The 21,024-nt window shown below is 38.9% G+C and overlaps 4 protein-coding genes and 1 non-coding gene across 6 annotated transcripts; 2 read left to right on the forward strand and 3 right to left on the reverse strand.

Moving 5' to 3' along the window:
- The first annotated feature begins 295 nt into the window (after nt 1–295).
- Nucleotides 296–1,214, forward strand: LOC135637738 (PLAT domain-containing protein 3-like). Its single transcript, XM_065150496.1, has 2 exons — nt 296–461; nt 547–1,214. The coding sequence occupies exons 1-2, from the start codon at nt 357–359 to the stop codon at nt 1,054–1,056; spliced, it is 615 nt and encodes a 204-aa protein (XP_065006568.1). The 5' UTR covers nt 296–356; the 3' UTR covers nt 1,057–1,214.
- A 2,404-nt stretch (nt 1,215–3,618) lies between these two features.
- Nucleotides 3,619–4,833, reverse strand: LOC135638386 (succinate dehydrogenase [ubiquinone] iron-sulfur subunit 3, mitochondrial-like). Its single transcript, XM_065151499.1, has 4 exons — nt 4,822–4,833; nt 4,440–4,756; nt 3,850–4,383; nt 3,619–3,778 (listed from the first exon to the last, which is right to left on the reverse strand). The coding sequence occupies exons 1-4, from the start codon at nt 4,831–4,833 to the stop codon at nt 3,619–3,621; spliced, it is 1,023 nt and encodes a 340-aa protein (XP_065007571.1).
- A 178-nt stretch (nt 4,834–5,011) lies between these two features.
- On the forward strand, nt 5,012–8,121 carry LOC135637707 (uncharacterized). Of its 2 annotated transcripts, none has more exons than XM_065150442.1 (3): nt 5,012–5,370; nt 5,445–6,196; nt 6,591–7,188. In XM_065150442.1, the coding sequence occupies exons 1-3, from the start codon at nt 5,074–5,076 to the stop codon at nt 6,859–6,861; spliced, it is 1,320 nt and encodes a 439-aa protein (XP_065006514.1). In that variant the 5' UTR covers nt 5,012–5,073; the 3' UTR covers nt 6,862–7,188. The 2 variants fall into 2 exon arrangements, with proteins under 2 accessions (XP_065006514.1, XP_065006513.1); XM_065150441.1 differs by lacking the exon at nt 6,591–7,188 and adding an exon at nt 7,217–8,121 and having other exon boundaries at nt 5,013–5,370.
- A 444-nt stretch (nt 8,122–8,565) lies between these two features.
- TRNAR-ACG (transfer RNA arginine (anticodon ACG)) lies at nt 8,566–8,638 on the reverse strand. The gene has a single exon. It is a non-coding gene; the product is annotated as a tRNA-Arg (tRNA).
- A 1,844-nt stretch (nt 8,639–10,482) lies between these two features.
- Nucleotides 10,483–11,752, reverse strand: LOC103974095 (transcription factor MYB93). Its single transcript, XM_009388847.3, has 3 exons — nt 11,552–11,752; nt 11,309–11,438; nt 10,483–11,210 (listed from the first exon to the last, which is right to left on the reverse strand). The coding sequence occupies exons 1-3, from the start codon at nt 11,685–11,687 to the stop codon at nt 10,595–10,597; spliced, it is 882 nt and encodes a 293-aa protein (XP_009387122.2). The 5' UTR covers nt 11,688–11,752; the 3' UTR covers nt 10,483–10,594.
- Between the last annotated feature and the right edge of the window lie 9,272 nt (nt 11,753–21,024).

A 21,024-nucleotide genomic window follows, 5' to 3' on the forward strand; every position in this document is an offset into this window, starting at 1 on the left:
TAACATAAAAAAATTTCATTAATTGCTTAGGTGAATCTAAAAAATCTTTTATATTGTTTGAGCTGTGTTCATGTAAAAAAAATATATGAACTAAATTTACCTATATAACTAATTAGGTTAGGATTAATTAAACAGGCACACTATGGTCCTGAAGAGAAACTCTGCTTTCCCTCACCCTCCACATCTTTAGCTTATCTAGCGCCCACGGCATATCACACCCAGAATCCTCATCTCCCGAGAATATCCTTTCCCTTTTGCCCACGACCTGTTTGATGCAGTGCATTTGCAAGGGTAGGTAAGCATATAAACCAATCTCCTCGTCCACCCCCCCATAGCGCGAGAAAGCGAAGGCAAACATGGCCAACGGCGGAGTCAACAATGTCTTGATGACCATCCTCCTCCTCCTCCTCTTCTCCTGTTTGGCCACCATCTCCCACGCCACCAGACCTTCCCTGGTCAAGGTATGCCTTTGATGCACCACGCTATCCATCCTAGATCTTGTTGTTGTTGGTGGCTCATATTTGTCTTTGTTATTTCGTCGAACAGGTGGCGGTTGCCGGGAAGGACGACGAGTACAAGTGCGTGTACACTATCTACATACGGACGGGGTCGATCTGGAAGGCGGGGACGGACTCGGTGATCAGCCTGGCGTTGGCGGGGGCGGACGGCGTCGGGGTGTTGATCGAGGACCTGGAGAGCTGGGGCGGCCTCATGGGCGCCAACTACGACTACTACGAGCGCGGCAACCTCGACATCTTCAGCGGCCGCGGGCCCTGCATAACCTCCTGGCCGCCGTGCTGGATGAACCTCACCTCCGACGGCTCCGGCCCCCACCACGGCTGGTACTGCAACTACGTCGAGGTCACCACCACCGGCCCCCACATGGGCTGCAGCCAGCAGCAGTTCACCGTCGAGCAGTGGCTCGCCCGCGACGCCAGCCCCTACCGCCTCTACGCCACCCGCAACTACTGCCCCAACCCCGACGACGTTGGCGGCCAGAGCGAGGGCGGAGACAACAAGGTCATACGCGGAAGTCACGTGGCGCACGTGGAGTGAGCCACCCTGCTCTATTCCTCTTCCACTTGTCGAGGCTTTTGTCTATTATAAGCTGTTATTTCCGTGACCGTAACGACTGTTTTGTTGTATCGTATCGGGTGTTTTTTCCCTGCCTTTCGGTTTCGAGAATAAAACGGACCGCTATTTACATGGCGCCATCGGTTTGTTTTCATAAAATATATACCATCTATTCTGTATTGTCTTATAACAATTTCTCACCTAAAATCTATATGATTTTGTTTTTCTAGTAATGGATTGTGGTGATATTTATAAGATATCGGTGACAGTTCTCCAATTTTAATTGCATGAGGATATGAACAACAAATAATAGTGACATGAGGAGTCTCCATGTCATTATAGAAAGGGCAATGGGCTGTTTCATCAACAATCAGGGAAGTAAGTGCTTATCATGAAATGGGTTTGGCAGGGAAGCCATTCCATGACATGAATATTGCTGCCACGTTGCAATTTACTGAGCTAGACACTCTGTTGATGTGGACGGTGCCTTTTGACTCTTCCATGCACACAATCATTCACACTGGTTATGGGTAGGGCTTCGTCAGAAGTGGTGGTGGCTTTCTTGTCCAAGCATTTGTCCCATGCTTCCAACTTTTATCGAGTGGGAGGAATAAGTTTGGGCCAACGATGATTTATGGACACAGTTGTTGGGTGATTAAGGGTTAGTATATGTGTCCTTAATATATGTTAATAATTTATATCTCTGGGTTCAAAAGGTAGATTGGATGAGTGACAGTACTCTGATTGATATATATATATATATATATATATATATATATATAGTTAGTATTACTGAAATAGAATTGTTTAGAGTTAGTAAGAAGACAGGAATCTTTTTATAAATAACTAGGAGTGTAGTTTCGAAGGATGATAAAATGAGAAGGAATCGTTTGTGTGTGTCTATATATATATATATATATATATATATATATATATATATGTATATATATGTATATATATATATATATATAATGATTAATATTATTTACGTAAAGGGAGACATAAAAAGATGTTCCTAAAAACTGTAATAAAGAGTTAAAACATTTTTAAATTAACTAAGGATATAATTTTTTATAACTCAATGACTTGTTCAGGTCAACATAATTGACCCAAAACAATTTGGACTCTATCATTTTATTATTGTTGTTATTATTCATTTATGATGATATATGTTACTAAAGAGACCAAAAGACACTGTATATTGTGATTAGAATAAAGAAAATAATTTATATTAATAATAAAAAAAATATTTTATGAAAACCATAAATATATAAAAGAACTTATGACGGATGAAAATATTGAATTGGATATAATTGTACATAAAAAATAAAAAAAAAAATTCTGAATAATTATGTCTAACTCCAATCAAAAGATAAAATCAGTAGAATTATCAACAATGATGTGAACATGTTAATAATTAATATGAACACATGTTAAGGTTAGAAGAGATAAATAAATGTGAGGAAAAAAATAGAGGGAGAGCTAAAAATGTTTTGCTACTAAACTATAAATAAAAATTAAAAAGATGTAAATTTAACTAAGTCTATTGATTTGTATAAAGTTCAATGACAAAGATTGATCCATATGGTCAATTAATTGACTATGTAATTGAGTCATTACGACTTACCTACTTTGATTTGGTTGATTGAACTTTGTAACGAGGAGGACAAAATGAATGCTTTTGATGTGGTCATTGAAGTTATAGGCCATTTGAAAAGCTCTACTAACAATGAGCTCTGTTGTGCTGAGTGAACACTAAAGCTGCATCTATGTCTAAAAAACCACTGCACGAAAGCAATTCTGTGTTCTACTGTTTTTCCAACTGGATTATCCCTAGCCAAATCCATTTACATCTTTCGAGCATTGACACCCATGAAACATCTGAAGCACCTCAACCTCACTGTCTCTCCTCTCTTGTTTCGGAAGAACACTTGGAATACTTAGATGTTTATGTTCTGGTGAATGTTCTATCTTGGTCTCCTCTGCAACCATGAAAGAAATAAACTTTAGAAAGGATGCTGTTGCAACGACTCGCGAATAGTTCATCCTCCAGATCATCCCATCCACCAGCTATGCTTTTCTTGTACCGTAAGGTTGTTTGTGCTACTTCAATATCTAGATGTTACGTAGTCAAGTAACACTCCCAAGTCTTTCTGCATCTACTAAAGAACATAAACAGTACAAGAACTTCGGTCCTGCCTCCATTTTACGAAGGAATCCAAACAGTGTAATTTTCACCTCCAGTATTTAGGCCTTGTATTCCTTTTCTTGGATCATTTCCGTCTCTGCGGAGTTCTTTGAATGGAGATCTGCAAACACCGAGTGCAAGCGATTAAGATCTTAAGCATTTGCAGTGCCGCCAAAAAGCAGGTCTTATGTGATTCTCAAACCTTGTTGGAAGACCACATTTCTCCAAAGCAGATTTCAATCTCAAAGTACCCATCAGAAACACTTAGAAGCAAGACTATATGATGTAATAGGAGATAAAGAGATTTAAATGACAGTAGAAGCCAAATTTCTCGAAGGTACTGACAGTTGTTGATCCTAGTGAAGTTGATGAATGGTCCTCATGGCAGAAATGGCTTTTGCAGGATCTAAGCTCTTCGGGCAAGCAGCTGTGCAGTTCTTGATGGTCCTGCATCTGTATAATTTGTCCTCGTCCTCCGTCAGACCTCGTATTCTCTCCTTCGTGAACTCATCACGGCTTCACAGACGAGTAACAGAGCTTGTAATCACAGTGTCTCTCAAGGGATGAAGAAGAGCTTGATGAGTTACCTGTCCGAGACCCAGCGGAAGGCATGGAGTAGAGCAGCCGGTCCCAAGAAAGCTTCCTGATTCCACCAGTAGGCAGGACATGCCGTGCTGCAGCATGCGCAAAGAATGCACTCGTAGAGCCCGTCGAGCTTCTTCCGCTCCCTCGGCGACTGCAGGTACTCTCTTCCCTTCTCCGGTGGCTTCTTGGTCTTCAGCCATGGCTCGATCAGCCTGTGAAGACCATGTTTCAGATGGAGTATTAAGGACAAGTGTATCGTCTTCATCATCCTCTGCAGAAGGATCGGGTGGCCGCACTTGTGCTGCTGGTAGAAGTTGGTGAGGTCGACGACGAGGTCCTTGATGACGAACATGTGGGGGAGAGGGGTGATCATCGTGGCTGTCGAGGTGTCGGCGTCGACGGGCTTCAGACAAGCCACGGTGTTGTTGCCGTCGATGTTCATGGAGCAGGAGCCGCAGATGCCTTCCCTGCACGACCTCCGGTACCTCAGGCTGGGATCTTGCTCCGCTTTGATCTGCTGAAGCACGTCCAATACCCGCGGCAGATGTTACATCCCGTCCATGTCGAAGATCCGGTTCTGCTCTTACTCACCATGGGGCCGCAGGTGCGCAGGTCGACGAAGAAGGATTGGAGGAAGGGCTTGCGGCGGGGTTCGTCGGGGTTCCATCTGTAGATCTTGAACTCCTTCGTCGGCTTCTCCGGAAGCTGGGCGGCGAGCTCGAAGTGCTCTCTGGCCTTTGGGTGGCCTCTCAACGTGGGGAAGTTTTTGTGGACGACCTGCAGCGGCGACTCCTCTACTCCCCTCACGAAGCTCGCCGCCTTGCTCGCTCCCCATGCTTGAACCAGTTCATCAATACCCTCCTCCTCCTCAACATCCCTTCTTTCCCACCACCGAGAAAGACGAGTGTTCTGTCACGTTTATTATGCGCGCGTAGAAGTCGGCATGGTGGCGCCGAACGCAGGCAGTGCGGCACGTGCATGGCCATCGGACAGGTGGAGAGAAAACACACGAAATCGGATGGTTGCCGCCCAGCCTTTGATCTGTCTTCTTCTTCTGTGTTAGTGACCACAATAAGTCAACCCGAGGGTCAACGAAGTTTTAGCGGATCCAAAATAGAATCCGATAACTGCTATCGAATTAACGAGGAATGAGAATGATTCCACTAAACAGGTCCCTAATTCCTTTATTCCTTCGCTGCAAGATCCGATCCCACGGCGGAGGAGATATGGGGCCGGCGGTGGCGGAGCGGCGGACGCTGGTGCTGGTGAACCTGGCGGCAATCATGGAGCGCGCCGACGAGGCGCTCCTCCCTGCGGTCTACCATGAGGTGGGGGCAGCCCTCCACGCCTCGCCCACGGGCCTCGGTTCCCTCACCCTCTTCCGCTCCATCGTCCAGTCCGCCTGCTACCCCCTCGCCGCCTACCTAGCCACCCGCCACAACCGCACCCACGTCATCGCCCTCGGTGCCTTCCTCTGGGCCGCGGCGACCTTCCTCGTCGCCCTCTCCAACACCTTCCTCCAGGTAACCCCGCCTAAAGATTTGATCTTGATCTCTATTTCATCTATTAGCGGCTGCAGCGTGTTTCTATTGTTCAGGTAGCAATCTCAAGAGCTCTGAATGGAGTCGGACTAGCCTTGGTGACACCTGCTATCCAGTCCCTTGTTGCCGACTCCACCGACGATAGCACGCGAGGCACAGCTTTCGGATGGCTACAATTGACTGGCAACTTTGGTTCCATCATTGGTGGCTTCTTCTCCCTACTATTAGCTTCCACTACATTCATGGGAATTGCCGGTTGGAGAGTTGCTTTCCATGTGGTTGGTATGATAAGCGTGGTGGTCGGAGTACTCATCCGACTCTTTGCGGTGGATCCTCATTTCTCCGATGATGCCAGATCGACCAACGAGCTTGTTCCGCGGAAGTCCGCATGGGAAGAGGCGAAGTTTATGCTTGATGAAGCAAAGGCTGTCTTGAGAATCCCCTCGTTTCAGATAATTGTGGCTCAGGGCGTCACTGGTTCATTTCCATGGTCTGCGTTATCCTTTGCGCCGATGTGGCTGGAGCTCATCGGTTTCTCTCACAAAGGAACTGGGATCCTAATGAGTATGTTCATCGTTGCAAGCTCTCTCGGAGGACTGTTGGGAGGAAAGATGGGAGATTTCCTTGCCAAACGTTTCCCTGATACTGGAAGGATCATTTTGTCTCAGATAAGTTCTGGCTCTGCAATCCCACTTGCAGCATTGTTGATGCTGGTCTTACCAGATGATCCCTCCATGGGACTTGCACATGGCATTGTCTTGTTCATCATGGGTTTAAGCATCTCCTGGAATGCTCCGGCTACAAACAAGTATGTCAACACTCTGATTCCTTGTTATCTATGGAACTGCCTCTTTGATGCTTGTATTAACGATAAGGTCTTTATCCTACTAATCTGTGGCCTTCTAATATACTATCAGTATGATCTAAAGCAAGATGCCTACACATAAGATTCAAACTATTCTGTGCTTCTCAATGTTGAAGATGTTTATTGTTACTAGCTTCATTAAAATCTTGCTTCCATTACTAGCAAGGAATCATACTGAGCGAATTATGATATATTGGCAATTAAGATTCAACATTGATACTACTCATTGAATACTAATATTTCCCATGATGGCATTAAATGGAAATAAACTTCCTCATTACAGTTAATTGTTTTCTTGTAGGTATTGTTTGATGTTTCTGCTTTACTTTCCATGCAGCCCTATATTTGCAGGGATTGTGCTTGAGAAATCAAGAACAGAAACCACTGTGTTTCTCAATGTTGAAGATGTTAATTGTTGCTATCTACAATTTTTCATTAAGATTTTGTTTCCATTACTAGCAAGGAATCACACTGAATTAATTATGATATATTGGCAAATGAGATTGCATATTGAATCAATACCATTCTTACCCTTTTGCAAAAAACAAAAAGAAAACAAAAAATTCCACATCGACAAACTTCTTATTGAATACTATTATTTCCCATGATGGCACTAAATTGAGATAAACTTCCTCATGACAGTTTATTGTTTGATGTTTTTGCTTTATTTTTCCATGCAGCCCTATATTTTCAGAGATTGTTCTGTGAAACCAAGAACAAGAACCATCCTCAATGTTCAAGATGCTAATTGTTGCTATTTTCATCAAAATCAGTTGCCGTTACTAAGTAGGAATCACACTGAATGAATTATGATGTATTGGCAATTAAGATTCCACATCGATAAACTTCTTATTGAATACTACTATTTCACATGATGGCATTAAATGGAAACAAACTTCCTCATTACAGTTAATTGTTCTCTTTTATTTATTGTTTGATTTTTTTGCTTCATATTCCATGCAGCCCTATATTTGCAGAGATTGTAGCTGAGAAATCAAGAACAAGCATATATGCATTGGACAGATCTTTTGAGTCGGTGCTATCATCGTTTGCTCCTCCTGTTGTTGGCATTTTAGCTGAGCATGTTTATGGATATAAGCCAGTTTCTTATGGACCAAATGAAAGTAGCAGTGTTGAAACAGACAGAGAAAATGCTGCATCTCTAGCCAAGGCACTCTACACTGCAATAGCATTTCCCATGTCACTCTGTTGCTTCATCTATTCCTTCTTGTATTGTACCTATCCAAGAGACAGAGAGAGGGCACGGATGGATTCATTGATAGCATCAGAACTGCAGCAGATAGAGATGGATAATGTTGGTGAAGTGTTGCCAGAGTCTTCAGGAATTCAAGTTTCTGAGATGGAATTGAATGGGAACCCGAGAAGTGAGATTGATATTGTTTATGGAAATGAAGATTTTGAGATCGATGACAATGATGAGAGGACACTTCTCTCACATAAAGTGGAGACATCAAATTAAAGGAGCATCTAAATTTAGTCAGTTGTATCATATCATACACTGGTTTCAGTAAAAGAAATAACCACACAAAATGGTGCTCCATCCATATTTCTTCTGGGATCAAAATGTACTCTTCAAGGACCTCATATCCTGACAAGTTAGCCATCTGGAGGAAATTGGCTGGTCATTTTCATTCCACGATTCTTGTAAGAAACAATGTGGATGTCTTGTAAGTTAAAAGTCATTTGCAAAGTTTTGTGGTTATATTAGGTGAAGGTGATCTACAAAAGAAGAAAAAGAAAATAAAATCTAGTTACTGTATCTTGTTCATATGAAAAGCTTTCGAAACCTGGAACCTTGATGTGATTTGCAAGCTTAATTTGCAATTATAGTTGGGAATTCACATACACATTCATGGCATACATTTTCCTCATTCCAATTAGATTGATGTCCATTGACATGTCTTTTGTTCTCTGAGAGACAGAGACTACTCAATCTCTCAATTCCTTTATGGCATTTGAAATTGCAATTAGCCCGTACATGTGAGATTCTTGTATTACCTTTTTATTTGAAAATGCTTGGTAATATCTGAAAAGAAAAACTATGTTCAAACACCATGAAATCTCAAAAATCCAATAAAGATAATGGGAAGATGATAAAGCTGTTGTGAATGACAAAGAGCAAATATATTGTATCAACACATCCAACATAGATAATTTTAATAATGACAAATCAAATACTGGTAATGGAAAGACAAAATTTGGGAAAAGCTGTGTCTCAAGTGGTTGTAAGAGGAGAAGAACAAAGTAAAAAAAAAAAAAAAAAAAAAGGAGAACAAAAATGATGCGAGAAACGACTCCACTGGGGATCGAACCCAGAATCTCTGGTTCCGTAGACCAGCGCCTTATCCATTGGGCCATGGAGTCATTGGCGAATTAAGATTTATAGAAATATTATGTATATAAAATTTATTAGTTAAATAGGACAAATATGGAGAAAATGCGTGTGTATTTGCCAACACGCTAAAAATACTTCACTTGGAATCAAGACGATATGTTTTGTTAATCTTATCAAAGTCTCCAAATTAGTATTGAAGCATTCGTGGGTTTCTCTTATCATATTAAAGATTTTGTGACCATGATTTCAATGCCACTTCAATCGAAGAAAACATTAATCTTCCACAATGTTTAGAATTTCCAATTACAACGAGCCATATGTTATCAGCTTATGCTGTGAGATATTTTTTGACAACATGTGATCGTCGATGAATCTAAAGTGTGTAGGGATTTAAAACATCCACTTAGAAATCCACGGAATGAAGATCTTTTGATGTTTTGAATTTAGTACGCGAACGATTGTAGTTTTGGCATTTATTTAGCAACTTAGAAGGAAGTCTGCCATGAATGAAAGTAGGAACCTAAATTGTCAATTGAGTCACTAATCTGCTCAGAAATGATTAAGAGTTGTTTGTTGACTAATAGTTACACCAGCTTGGTAGATGATGGTTTATTTTGGAGATTAGTCTTTTGAGACCCCACATCCTTGTGACAACTGCATCCTTTCCTGCCTTATCTTAGTCAACATGAACTAGTAAGCAGTCAGATGGCCTGCTCTCTATGATCATTTCTCTACCTAAAACCCTGTAGCATGAAGTCAAGATTCTTCCAAAGCTACCTAAGACAAGAAGATGTATTGTTAGTGACCCAATCGAACTTAGGTTGGAGGTTTATCTACTTATGTAATTGTTATCCCCAGAAGAATTTGAAGGAAACATAAGATGACAGTGTGGGGAACCAAAATGTAGAACATAATTTAGAGAAGCAAATATAAGAAACATAGCACATAGTTCATTCGGACACCAAAATTCTATCGGTATACTTGTATGTGAATGATCTATGTGACTGGGAAAATGTTGGGATCCTTCATGCCCTACTACCATTGATTGGTAATCCCATCGACACTCGAACTGTGATTGGATTGGACAATGCCAAAACTGACATGATGTTAATATTTTGTATAAAAGATGAGAATGTCACTTTCTGATGGTGCCATTATGCTACTGCTGGCCATGAGTCCTTCTTACAGTGACCAACTTTGTCAAGTTTGGCTGCTTCTCATAGGTGTCGTATGGTCTTATGATTCATTTTCTTGCAAGTGACATAGGAGACTTGCTGTGGTCTCCAACATATGGGCAGTGATTAGGTAGTCCACTATATCTATTGTTAGTGTACACTAATATCCTTGACAACCCTAGTCCACATAAGTTAGTGACAGCTTTTCACAGGAAGCCCAGTTAGGGCTTTCATCCGAAACCTTACTTGTAGATGGGAGTCAATCGTGGTGAGTCCTAGTTGTCAATCCCTTGTAGGAAAAGGCATCGATTCCACCTGCTAGTAAGAAAACTTGGATCATTCTTTTCATCTTGCAAGTATTATAGAATTATTCTGCCTCAAAAGAAGTGAAATGCGATTAAATTTTCTACTGTTGCTTGACTGCAATAATTAATATTGCAATGCAATGTCTTTGATGTCCTCGATTGTTTCCTTACCATTTCTTTGACATGTCACCTTTGACCTATGGAAATGCCATCCAGTTATACACCAAGATTGATTCGGTTAGATGTCATTTTACTAATAGATATATAAATATATATATGTATATATATTAAAACCTTGAAATAGATATGTCATCTTATAGTTTTATGGATGATGGTGTTCCAGTAGCAGCAACGCAGAAAAAGATGGAACCATGCATCCATGGAGAAATGAGCGAAAGAAGCAAAAGTTTCCAGTGAAGTATACACAAACAAAGACTGAGACTACATGTGCACATTTACAAGTGTGATAGAATCATGCAAGAAGGTATATATCCACTCAAAAGGTCTAGGCAAATCCTGTCATGAACTGGTCATCGAGGAAGAACTCGGGCCAGATGTAAGGAGTCTCATCGCCATTGCAGCTCGAAATGCTACAAGCATCCCCCTGGTTAGCAACGGAGACATCAGCGAGAGGAGGGAGACTGCTGTCCTTTCCCTGGCTGAACCCGGTCATGGTGGAACACTGGCCTGTCTCATTGCTGACGGATGGCTCAAAGAAGATGGATGGCAGCTGGTTCATCTGGTCATGGTCATTGGTCAGACACTGAGGAGGAGTAGGAGAAGGGATCGAAGGGAGGCTCATGTTCGCCAAGTCAGCTGAGGATATATTTGGCATGGCGCTTGCAGACTGCAGCAGGTGCTGAAAGCACTGTAACTTCGCTGCAGCCTCCGTCGCCTCCGCCTGCGCCAGCAGCCGCGCGGTGTGGTCGTCCCACGGGCGGCCGTCGATGAGATTGGCGAGGGCGATGAGCTGGGGGAGGGCGGCGAAGAAGTCGGTCCTGGGGCGGTGAGTCATGGGATCAAACCCCATCTGGATGAGCTTCTTCTTCAGGTGGGTGTTCCAGAAGTTCTTGATTTCGTTGTCCGTTCGCCCGGGGAGGTGCGTCGCGATCGCAGACCACCTGGGTGGAGATCAGAAGGTTAATTTGCTACATTCAGATCAAGTTCAGATTGATCGTAGCAAGTGCCTGCAGGAGATCAAGAACAGGTATAGAAGTACTTGTTGCCCATGATGGAGTGCAGGTTGAGAATGGTTCGCTCTTCCTCTTGGGAGAACTTGCCTCTCTTGATGTCTGGCCTCAAGTAGTTAGTCCATCTCAGCCTACAGCTCTTGCCACATCTGTTCAGCCCTACAACAAGAGATCATAGAGCACCAAACTTCAACTCTGTACTGTATGTATGAGTGATATGTGAGAGAGAGAGAGAGAGAGAGAGAGAGAGAGAGAGAGAGAGAGAGAGGAACCAGCAAGTTTTGGAAGAGCTCTCCAGCTGCCATGGCCATGGGTCTGGATGTACTCGACCAGTATCTGGTCTTCCTCAGGAGTCCAAGGGCCCTTCTTAAGGCCATTAATCTCATCATGGCAGGGAGATCTCCCCATCGGAATCCGAGGAGAAAGAAGGAAGCAGGGTTGGGCAGTGGGGACTGTGACTGCTCCCTTGGGTGGTTCCTCCACTTTGCCATCAACAGATAGCTTGCTTATTTATACACTTCTTTGGCTCTGTTTCCCATGACAATGTGACCTTTGGAGCACTGTCACTGGCATTAGATGCACTACAGATATCTTAATAAAAGAGGGGATCTTAGTCAGAAAAGTTGATTATCTGCTTAATCTTAATTATCTGCTTGTCTCATAAAAATAGTAATAACAAAAAATTTTGATTTGACCAAATCAAGAAATGCTTGATATTAAAAGAGAAAATTGGATGGATATTTTTCAAAGGACATTTCCTGACCTTTCTAGGAAGTGTATGTATAGAACTTGCATGCCAATACCATACATAAATAATTTGATGGAGATGAGGGCCTACACGATTGATGGTCTCATCGATATGGGACTTGAAGATTAATGCTTGTGATTTGACCTTTGAAATGAGAGAAATTATTTTCATGACTAGAACTAATAACCTAAGCCACAGAGATAGCAATAAGATGTATCCAAGTAATGTTCATAGCAATGATCTGTATTTATCTATTATTTCTCATTTTCTTTTTGATTGATTCAAGAGCCTAAATACTAGGGAAGCCACCATTCACCACAATACCTAAAAGATGAACAATAAGAGTAAGAATGATGTGAGATGTACACACAACCATAGGCAATATGGATATTCTGCCATGAATTATGAGAGAGATCAAATGCATCATTGTACATCAAGGCTTTGGTCTTTAAAGTGAGCAACACAGGATACTTGCATGAATACTAAACCTATCTCAGTGTGAGGTCACAAATCTTCTCCATGCACGCAACATAACAGAAAGCAAATGATTTCGTGTCACCTTCCACCCTCCCCCTTCCTTAATGTCCTTTGTTAGTACTATAGTTTTGTTTACATTAAACCCTCTTTTTGTTTCGCTTGTCATTAGTTTCTTATGCATTTCTGGAAATATTATTATAGAAGTGAATGCATTTCTTGAAATATCTTATAAATTAATTATCTAAATAATAGAAAGAAAATCTTCTCCATGCACGCAATATAATCTTATGCATTTCTTGGAATATTATTATAGAAGTGAATGCATTTCTTGGAATATCTTATAAATTAATTATCTAAATAACAGAAAGCAAATCTTCTGCATGCACCCAACATAACAGAAAGCAAATGACTTCTTATTGATAAAAATAATTGAAGATAAGAATCTTTATTGAAGAAAAAATAAAATAACTTTAGCTTGAATATATTAACATATCTCTCTCCTATTTCTCTCCTATTTATATTTATATAGGAGAGAGGATTTTTTGAAGAAAAAATAAAATAACTTTAGCTTGAATATATTAACCTATCTCTCTCCTATTTATATAGATTAGGAAAGAGGATTTTCCTTAACAGAATAGAGGATTTCCCTCAATAGAGTAGAGAGATTTTCTCATATAATTGAGACATGCGCCGCTCCTATCAAGGATACCAATCTTGGATCGACACAAAGAATGATTTAATCATGCCCCGCTCTTGTCAAGGATACCAATCTTGGATCGATTTACGAGCCAGAGGCTTTGTGAGCAAGGCAAGAGTACGCTGCTGCTGTTGTTGTTGCTGCTGTTGCGATTGCGACAGTTGTAGTAGAGGAGAAAGCTACAGTAATAAAAAAAGCTATAGCAATACTATAGTAGAGGAATAAGCTGCAGTAAAAGAATAAGTTGCAGTAGTGAAATAAGCTGCAGTAGAGGAGAAAGTTGCAACGATATTGCAGCGATACTATAGCAGAGGAGGAAGCTACAGCAGAGGAGAGAGAAGAAAGCTGCAATAGAGGTACAGTAGAGGAGGAAGCTGCAACGATGCTACAATAGAGAAGAATGCTAAGAATCTTTGTTGAAAAAGAAGTAAAGAGTACAGCTACAATAGAGGTACAGTAGAGAAGGAAGCTGCAATGATGCTACAATAGAGAAGAAGGCTATAGCAAGAAAAATAATAGAAGATAAAAAGAAGATTTTCTCGTATAGTTGAAGAAATCTTATCTTATATCACTTGTCACTTGTCACTTTCTACCCTCCCCCTTCCTTAATGTTCTTTGTTAATACTACAGTTTTGTTTACATTAATTATCTAAATATCTTGGAATATTATTATAGAAGTAAATGCATTTCTTGGAATATCTTATAAATTAATTATCTAAATAAGAGAAAGCAAATCTTCTCCATGCACGCAACATAACATAAAGCAAATGACTTCTTATCACCTTCCACCCTCCCCCTTCCTTAATGTCCTTTGTTAGTACTATAGTTTTGTTTACATTAATTATCTAAATAACAGAAAGCAAATCTTCTCCATGCACGCAACATAACAGAAAGCAAATCTTATGCATTTCTTGGAATATTATTATAGAAGTGAATGCATTTCTTGGAATATCTTATAAATTAATTATCTAAATAACAGAAAGCAAATCTTCTCCATGCACGCAACATAAGAGAAAGCAAATGACTTCTTGTCACCTTCCATCCTTAATGTCCTTTGTTAGTACTACAGTTTTGTTTACATTAAACCCTTTTTTTATTTCGCTTGTCATTAGTTTCTTATTCATTTCTTGGAATATTATTATAGAAGTGAATGCATTTCTTGGAATATCTTATAAATTAATTATCTAAATATTAACCTGACAAATAAAATAATTTAATTGATTGTAGTAGCAGATGTGCATTGACACAGTAGTTCATGCACTGGGAACTCACCAAACTGATCTACCCTAACCTACTGTTCTAACTGGGTATAGAAGTCAAAGGACAGGTAACACTTGCAGCAGTATAATAAGTCATGTTCTTTATAGTAAGTACATGGGCATTGTTGTTATACTGCAAATATTTTCTTGCAATATCTATTGACCATCTTGCAGTCTAATGGAATTACAAGGAACTGGTTTCAGAACCAATTTCTGATTCTTAGTATGTATTATTTTTTATACAAAACATAAGTAAAAAAAAAAATAGAGAGATGAAATTCAATATGAAGATGTTGCTAGGTTTCACTCGATAGCTAGAGTGGTTAGCATCTTAAAATTTATCGATGAGATTTTGAACTTCAATCTAAGAATATCTAGTGTATCATTATTACATTAATATCATACAAGTGATTTATCAGATGAGATTTTAAACTCCGATAATTAATAAATGAGTTTGATCTGTTACGACCAAACCAATATTCTATGTATCAAAATTTTAAAATATTAAAATTTTTAATTTTTGATAAATGAGTCTAACATATCATTCGAAAAATGATCGATTTCAAATTGTCAACTTTTATTAAATGGCTCGAGAACACTAATAGACTAATGTTTTGTATGATAAGGTTTTTGAGTCTTCGATCTCTAATAAATGAATCTAGTACATCAAAAAATTATCAAATAATGTAGACAATTCTTCGCTCTTTTGGTAAGCGGTTAATTGATGTTATAGGCATTAAAAAAATATTAGATAAAAAAAAATTGAAATCATTATATTACTGTAGGACTACTTAGTGTGATGTGCACATTGAAGTTGAACTGGTTTTGAATGTATATGTTGTAAGTAGAACTTCAAGTGAAGCTCCACAAAGGAAATGGAAGTATTTGTAGCTGTATATATTATATTCCAAGTATCCAAATGAGGTGGACAGTGGAAGTCACTCTCTTATTGACAATGATCCATGGTGAGCAAATGGAGTTGGTGTAGCCAACACCCAAAATCCCCACCACCTCCTCCCCCTTTCATGACATTGCTCATTGCTGACACACTTTTCCCAGCTTCACAAGCTAATGCCACAGCAGCCATCAACACCTCATGATGAGTTACTCAACCTCTTAATCGTACATAAACCACAACTCACTCTCCTCTCTCTGTATTTTGTCTCCCTACATTCATCTGACGATAAGTTTCCACCACAGCTTGTTTGGGTAGAGAAACCTTGGAAGATCAACTAAAATGGTGGTGCCATCACTGTTGCAAAGAGTCCAAGCAAGAGGACAAGGGAAATGGGTTATCTTCTTGTCATATTTCCTCTCTCTCTCTCTCTCTCTCTCTCTCTCTCTCTCCTTTCCTTTCCTTTTGCATGCTTCTTTTCTTCTCCTCAACTTGCATCATTTGGTTTCAAGAACAAGTTAATAGGAGAAAAACTTGTCCGCTTACCTTCAACGGAGCTAATGTGTCAGGTTTCATGGAAGTGTAGCTTCCTGAAGAAAGGTTCCTTGTCTGATGGACCACCCTTCATTGTGTCTGTCACCCATTTAATGACATGACCAATAGTGTTTCCTAATTAACCTGAACTGAACTACTGGTTACTTGGAGACTTGGATTTCAGAACCTGTCTCTCCGTCTGTGAACACAACTCCGTGCTGACTGGCAGACAAGTTATATCTCATACAACTGTAGCTTCTGATAGAGAGAAGACAAGAAATAACAAAGAGAAGACTAAGTTTTATAAGGAGAATTATGCAATGAAAGTTCGTGATATATTGTAAGGAAATGTTACAAAATTTTAATTGAAGTACTTTTCCTTCCATGAACTTAACATGAAGACAGCACAGGATGAAGGACTAATGTGCAAGAAAATAGTAAATGGCAGAGACCACAAAGAGACTCGTTGTATATGGATCATGAGCCGTTCTGACAGAAGAGATTTCAACTTATATTTAAAATCTGACCAGAAACATGAGTTGACAGATAGATACTGTCATGCCAATTTTCTATGTGATGGGGTAGCTAAGTACAAGTTGGAATCAGAAGTGGTGGCTGGACATGCACTGTTAAAGGAAGAGAAACAGTGAACACAACTTTGTAATCTAAGAACTTGTGTAGCATCAACCAAGTATGATATCCCCCTGCAAATCTAATCCAATTTTCATCACATCTTTATGATTTCAGTCAAAGTAGCATTCTGAAACTTCGAAGCTAGTGGTTATGACTAAAATTGTGTCACTGGCCATGACATGAGAATGGGTGATATGAACATTATTAACTGTGTGGCAATAGTATTATAATAATCAGGCTATAAAATAAAAAGTACCAAATGAGAAGCCAAACTAATGGAGTTTATTTAGATAGGAAGAAATGTTTCAGTTTTGATTAATCTCTTAATATCTCTTCTGAACATTTCTGTCCACTAAGAACTCAACGAGATGGGAGAAACAAAGAATGCAGCAAGCCTCTGAATGATCTAAATCCATAATTCTCAATAATGAATCCAGCTTATTATATAAAAGATAATATGAATATAATGTGATTCTTGGGAAGGAAGACAAATCTATGACTTGTAAAACCATACAAAATTTGTGGATAAACAACTCTCCACTTGCTCTATTTTCCCAACTGTTATGCCCAACTCAGTGGGAATTCCTATCTTTTGGACAACTGCACTGCTTGTCTTTAGATACTTGTGCAGTGTTCAAGATTTCAAGCTACCTAATCTCTTGGTTTTGTTCAGGAGCAGAAAGTAGCACTATTTTTAGACCCAACTACCATTGCTTATGACCTTATTGAAACAATGACACTTTGACTGATGTCTGAAAATGATAAAAGAAGAGCACAGCTGATCTGTGAGGTTTGTCCCATCTTTAATAAAGAAGAGCACAGCTGATCTGTGAGGTTTAAATTATCGATAAATATCTCATATATATGTATTAAAATACTTCTAATTTTGAATTTATACAGAAAATATATGATCTGGCCATTTAATGAAAACCATTAAGATGATGGTTTTCTGTCATGCTACTGTTAACAATCTACAAAAAATATAACACTCTTCTTAAAATTGCAATATAATGGAAGCTGAAAATTGTTGAAGTGGCTAAAACACCATCAATAAAGTTTTGTTTACTTCAGATAGAGATGGACATGCCTAGTGAGGAAGATAAAAAGAGTGGAAAGCATGCTGACAGAAATGTACTATGACATAAATATCATTTCCAAGTTGGTCTCAGGTTCAATCCTATTAGACATTTATTCTGATCTCAACTCTTTAATATGCTGCTCTACCTGTGCCCTCCTCACCAGACATTGATCTTTAATTTGCTTGGCCTATGTTAACTAATTGATATCCATCAATGAGTTGTCGCTTGTCATACATAATTATTGTTCAATTAAGAGCTTTGACTTTGTTAATGCATACCTCTCTTAGGATCCATATTCCATAAGAGAAGGGAACTTATGCATATAGTAATCTTAATACAATTACATATGGGTTGTTATTCTACCATGGTCTGATGAAGGTACAGAGAAGTGCCTATCTAAACCTGAAACTCCATGCTCTGATGTATGCATGATTTCTTCTTCTTCTTCTTGTTCCTTTTTTTTTTTTTTGTTCTTTTTGCAGTGTGCAGCTCTTATCCAATGTTATGAAGGATTCAGTAATTGGATAAATGAGATGATGTGACCATTCAGATAAGTGGCACAGGCTTTTTGGCCTATATTGCACCGCATGAACTATAAGGGAATGTGGTTGCTTGCTGAATAATTGCAGCTGTGGCAGTTCACTTGGTAGTGTTGTGATGAGCCTGGCCAGATTTTGATTGTAATCAGAAAGAACAAAAAAGAGCAAACATTCCATGGCATCATATGGATAAAAAAATCAGAAATCAGTATGTATATCTCAAGGTTTTCAGTTTTGGAATAGAAATGACTAAATATCCATTCTGATGACAACAGGCATGAAGCATAATACTATATATATCCACTGCTGAGAAATTAGTTCTTCAAATTGATCTAACTTCTATTGCCATTTGCATAAATGAACTACCAGAGCAAAAAGACGGGGTTGATAAACATGATGGGGGTTGATCACAGACATATTGATCCATCTTAATGGCCTGTTTGCATGGGCTTCATCTAAACTTTCCTTCTTGAAGTGCAAAGGAAACTGTCTTCACATCTGACTCAAACTCATGGTTATTGGCTGAATTTAACTATATTAACTTGGTTTATTCCTATTTTCTTTGATCAGCCAAATATATAGAAATCTGGTGGAGTAAATTTGGATTAAGTGAGACCCATTCAATTAACCTGCAACCTTAAATGCTGCTTTCAGGTAATGACCTTTCACCTCATAAGGTTTATAGTACAGCACTGATCCAGAACAGTGGATCGAAGAATAAATAAATTGGAAGTCATGCCTCATATTGGGATGTCAGGGTAGGCAAAGTAATTTGTTCATGAAGGACAGAACACGGTTAACATGTTAGACAGACATATTATTCAGTAAAAACAATTTAAGAAGATGTGATTTTTGTTAGAGTTTATGAACAAGTTGGGTCCTTTCCTATCGGTTTAAACTTTTGAGGGAATTGGTAATCCAACTTAAATCTCAAGTGTTATCAAAAGCTCAATGATATAAAGCAAGGAAAGAAGTTTGCCAGAATCACTTCAAGAGACAAAGAATGGAGCATCAAAGTTGAAGCATGGTGTACTGCCATGAGAAGTTGAACTACTGATTGAGGGTGACAATGATCAGAGGTGGAAAGGAATCAAATGCATTGCTGGGCTCACACCACCAAAGATTGACTTGCTACAGACAGAGTTGAAAAGAACAATATGTCATTCTGCAAAGGGAGCCATTCTTTGTTTGGAGAAACCATGGTTGTCTTCAGCAGTTAAGTACTACACACTGAGATTGTTGATAGAATATTTGTTAATCCCATACTGCAGGAGTTGCATATTTTTATTAATTGAGTTCCATTTTTTTTGGAGTGAAGGGATGACAATCTCATCAGCATATACTGCAATACTTTCAAGAACAATGAAAAATGCAGAGTCAAATGAAACCAGACATATAAGTAAAATTGAGCCAAAGAGAATGACATTGCATAAATATTAATCAACACTGTATAAAAACTTACAACTTTCTATTTACCATGGTTATTATTTATGTTCTCAACCAAGTTACATACATAAAAAAAAAGAAGGGAAAATAACAAAAGAAAAAACATAAAGGACAATAGGATTATAATAACAAGAGCTCTAAGTGATGTCTCAAGAAAACATAAGTTGCCAAATTAAAAATTTGTCATGCTGATATCTGAAAATATATCTATCTGGTGGTGGTGGTATCTCATTGACCAAGTCAGTTTGAAATCTATTTCCTTGGATGACTTCCTGGTCAAAGGAGACAATGTGTTTCCTAAGGCTGAGAAGACTGACTACAAGATAATTAAGACTTTTGTTACATATGTTTAGTAATGATAAGAATGAGACTAACTTTGAGATTGCTTAAATGCATAAAACTTAAAAGAGTTGATCGAAATGTTACAGAATTATTAACCGAAAGAGATGAGAAATTTTTTTTAATTAGATTTGAAAATATATAATCATTTTCTTAAATGATTACTTATCAAATATAAATTTTATTACCTAAAATATTGGTCATATTATATTCTAGCCATTAATGACATTTTTGGTCTTTAATCAGAATATTAGTTTTAATGTTCTTTGTAAGCTGTCTAAACCATAACTCTTCTTTTTTCCGGCATAACTCTTCCACATATCCCATCAATCACAGTGACATGATTGCTCACTTCAACATCAATAAGTTCTGAAGTCAAAGTCTTCCTCCCCAATATGAACTCCAACAGCAAGTCTTCTTCTTTGAGATGTCTGTCCTCCAATTTTTCTTAGCCTGGTTTTGATCTCCAACCCAAAGCAATACCAAATTTGTCTTCCTTGAAACTGCTGGTCTTCTCTCTGGTTCGAGTACTACAAACAGAGGTGAATTGAATCCATCAACATTCATCCTTTTTGTTTCTATGAAACAACTGCAACAAGTCTTAATGCTCCCTTCAGGCAAAGTAGCTACCTCAGTTCAATTTTGCTCTGCATGGATCAAATATGATTCAAGGGAGAGAGAGTCAATTTTGGAAATGGAATTTATCCAATTCCCAGATTTTTTTAGGACTTTATTCTTGGATATATTATTTTTAATTGATCATCAGCTCAAAAAAGTCGAGTTTTCTCACCTCTTTAGATCAATGAACAGTATCAGTCAAGTTTTCTTTAAATAAACATTTATCATTGATAACCTTCGAAAGCTGACGTGATGTGTCCAATAGTTACGAATCGAAATCTATGCATCGAGTGTTGATCGATGATGATGTATTAATTTTTTTACTAATTATAAATATAAATATAAATATTGGTCTAAATTAATCTGTTCTTGAAAGGGACGGTGAAGTCCACGGGAGACGAATTCAGCCTCGCGTTGGTGTTGTGGCCAAGCTTTTGCGTGCTGATTCATTCACTTTCCTTAATTTATTGATCGGCTTTAC

Source organism: Musa acuminata, chromosome BXJ3-5 (assembly GCF_036884655.1).
Source record: "Musa acuminata AAA Group cultivar baxijiao chromosome BXJ3-5, Cavendish_Baxijiao_AAA, whole genome shotgun sequence".
Classification (NCBI taxonomy): Eukaryota; Viridiplantae; Streptophyta; class Magnoliopsida; order Zingiberales; family Musaceae; genus Musa; species Musa acuminata.

Bases quoted from the DNA above. Each gene is read 5' to 3' on its own strand.
- LOC135637707 (XM_065150441.1), top strand. From the start codon at position 5,074: ATGGGGCCGGCGGTGGCGGAGCGGCGGACGCTGGTGCTGGTGAACCTG. The intron at 5,371-5,444 runs GTAACCCCGCCT...TCTATTGTTCAG, and splicing joins TCTCCAACACCTTCCTCCAG to GTAGCAATCTCAAGAGCTCT. The intron at 6,197-7,216 runs GTATGTCAACAC...TATTCCATGCAG, and splicing joins AATGCTCCGGCTACAAACAA to CCCTATATTTGCAGAGATTG.
- LOC103974095 (XM_009388847.3), bottom strand. From the start codon at position 11,687: ATGGGGAGATCTCCCTGCCATGATGAGATTAATGGCCTTAAGAAGGGC. The intron at 11,439-11,551 runs GTTCCTCTCTCT...CTCTTGTTGTAG, and splicing joins AGCTCTTCCAAAACTTGCTG to GGCTGAACAGATGTGGCAAG. The intron at 11,211-11,308 runs GTACTTCTATAC...ATCTCCACCCAG, and splicing joins CACTCCATCATGGGCAACAA to GTGGTCTGCGATCGCGACGC.
- LOC135637738 (XM_065150496.1), top strand. From the start codon at position 357: ATGGCCAACGGCGGAGTCAACAATGTCTTGATGACCATCCTCCTCCTC. The intron at 462-546 runs GTATGCCTTTGA...TTCGTCGAACAG, and splicing joins CCAGACCTTCCCTGGTCAAG to GTGGCGGTTGCCGGGAAGGA.
- LOC135638386 (XM_065151499.1), bottom strand. The intron at 4,384-4,439 runs GGTGAGTAAGAG...ACATCTGCCGCG, and splicing joins CTGCGCACCTGCGGCCCCAT to GGTATTGGACGTGCTTCAGC. The intron at 3,779-3,849 runs GTAACTCATCAA...TCGTCTGTGAAG, and splicing joins TTCCGCTGGGTCTCGGACAG to CCGTGATGAGTTCACGAAGG.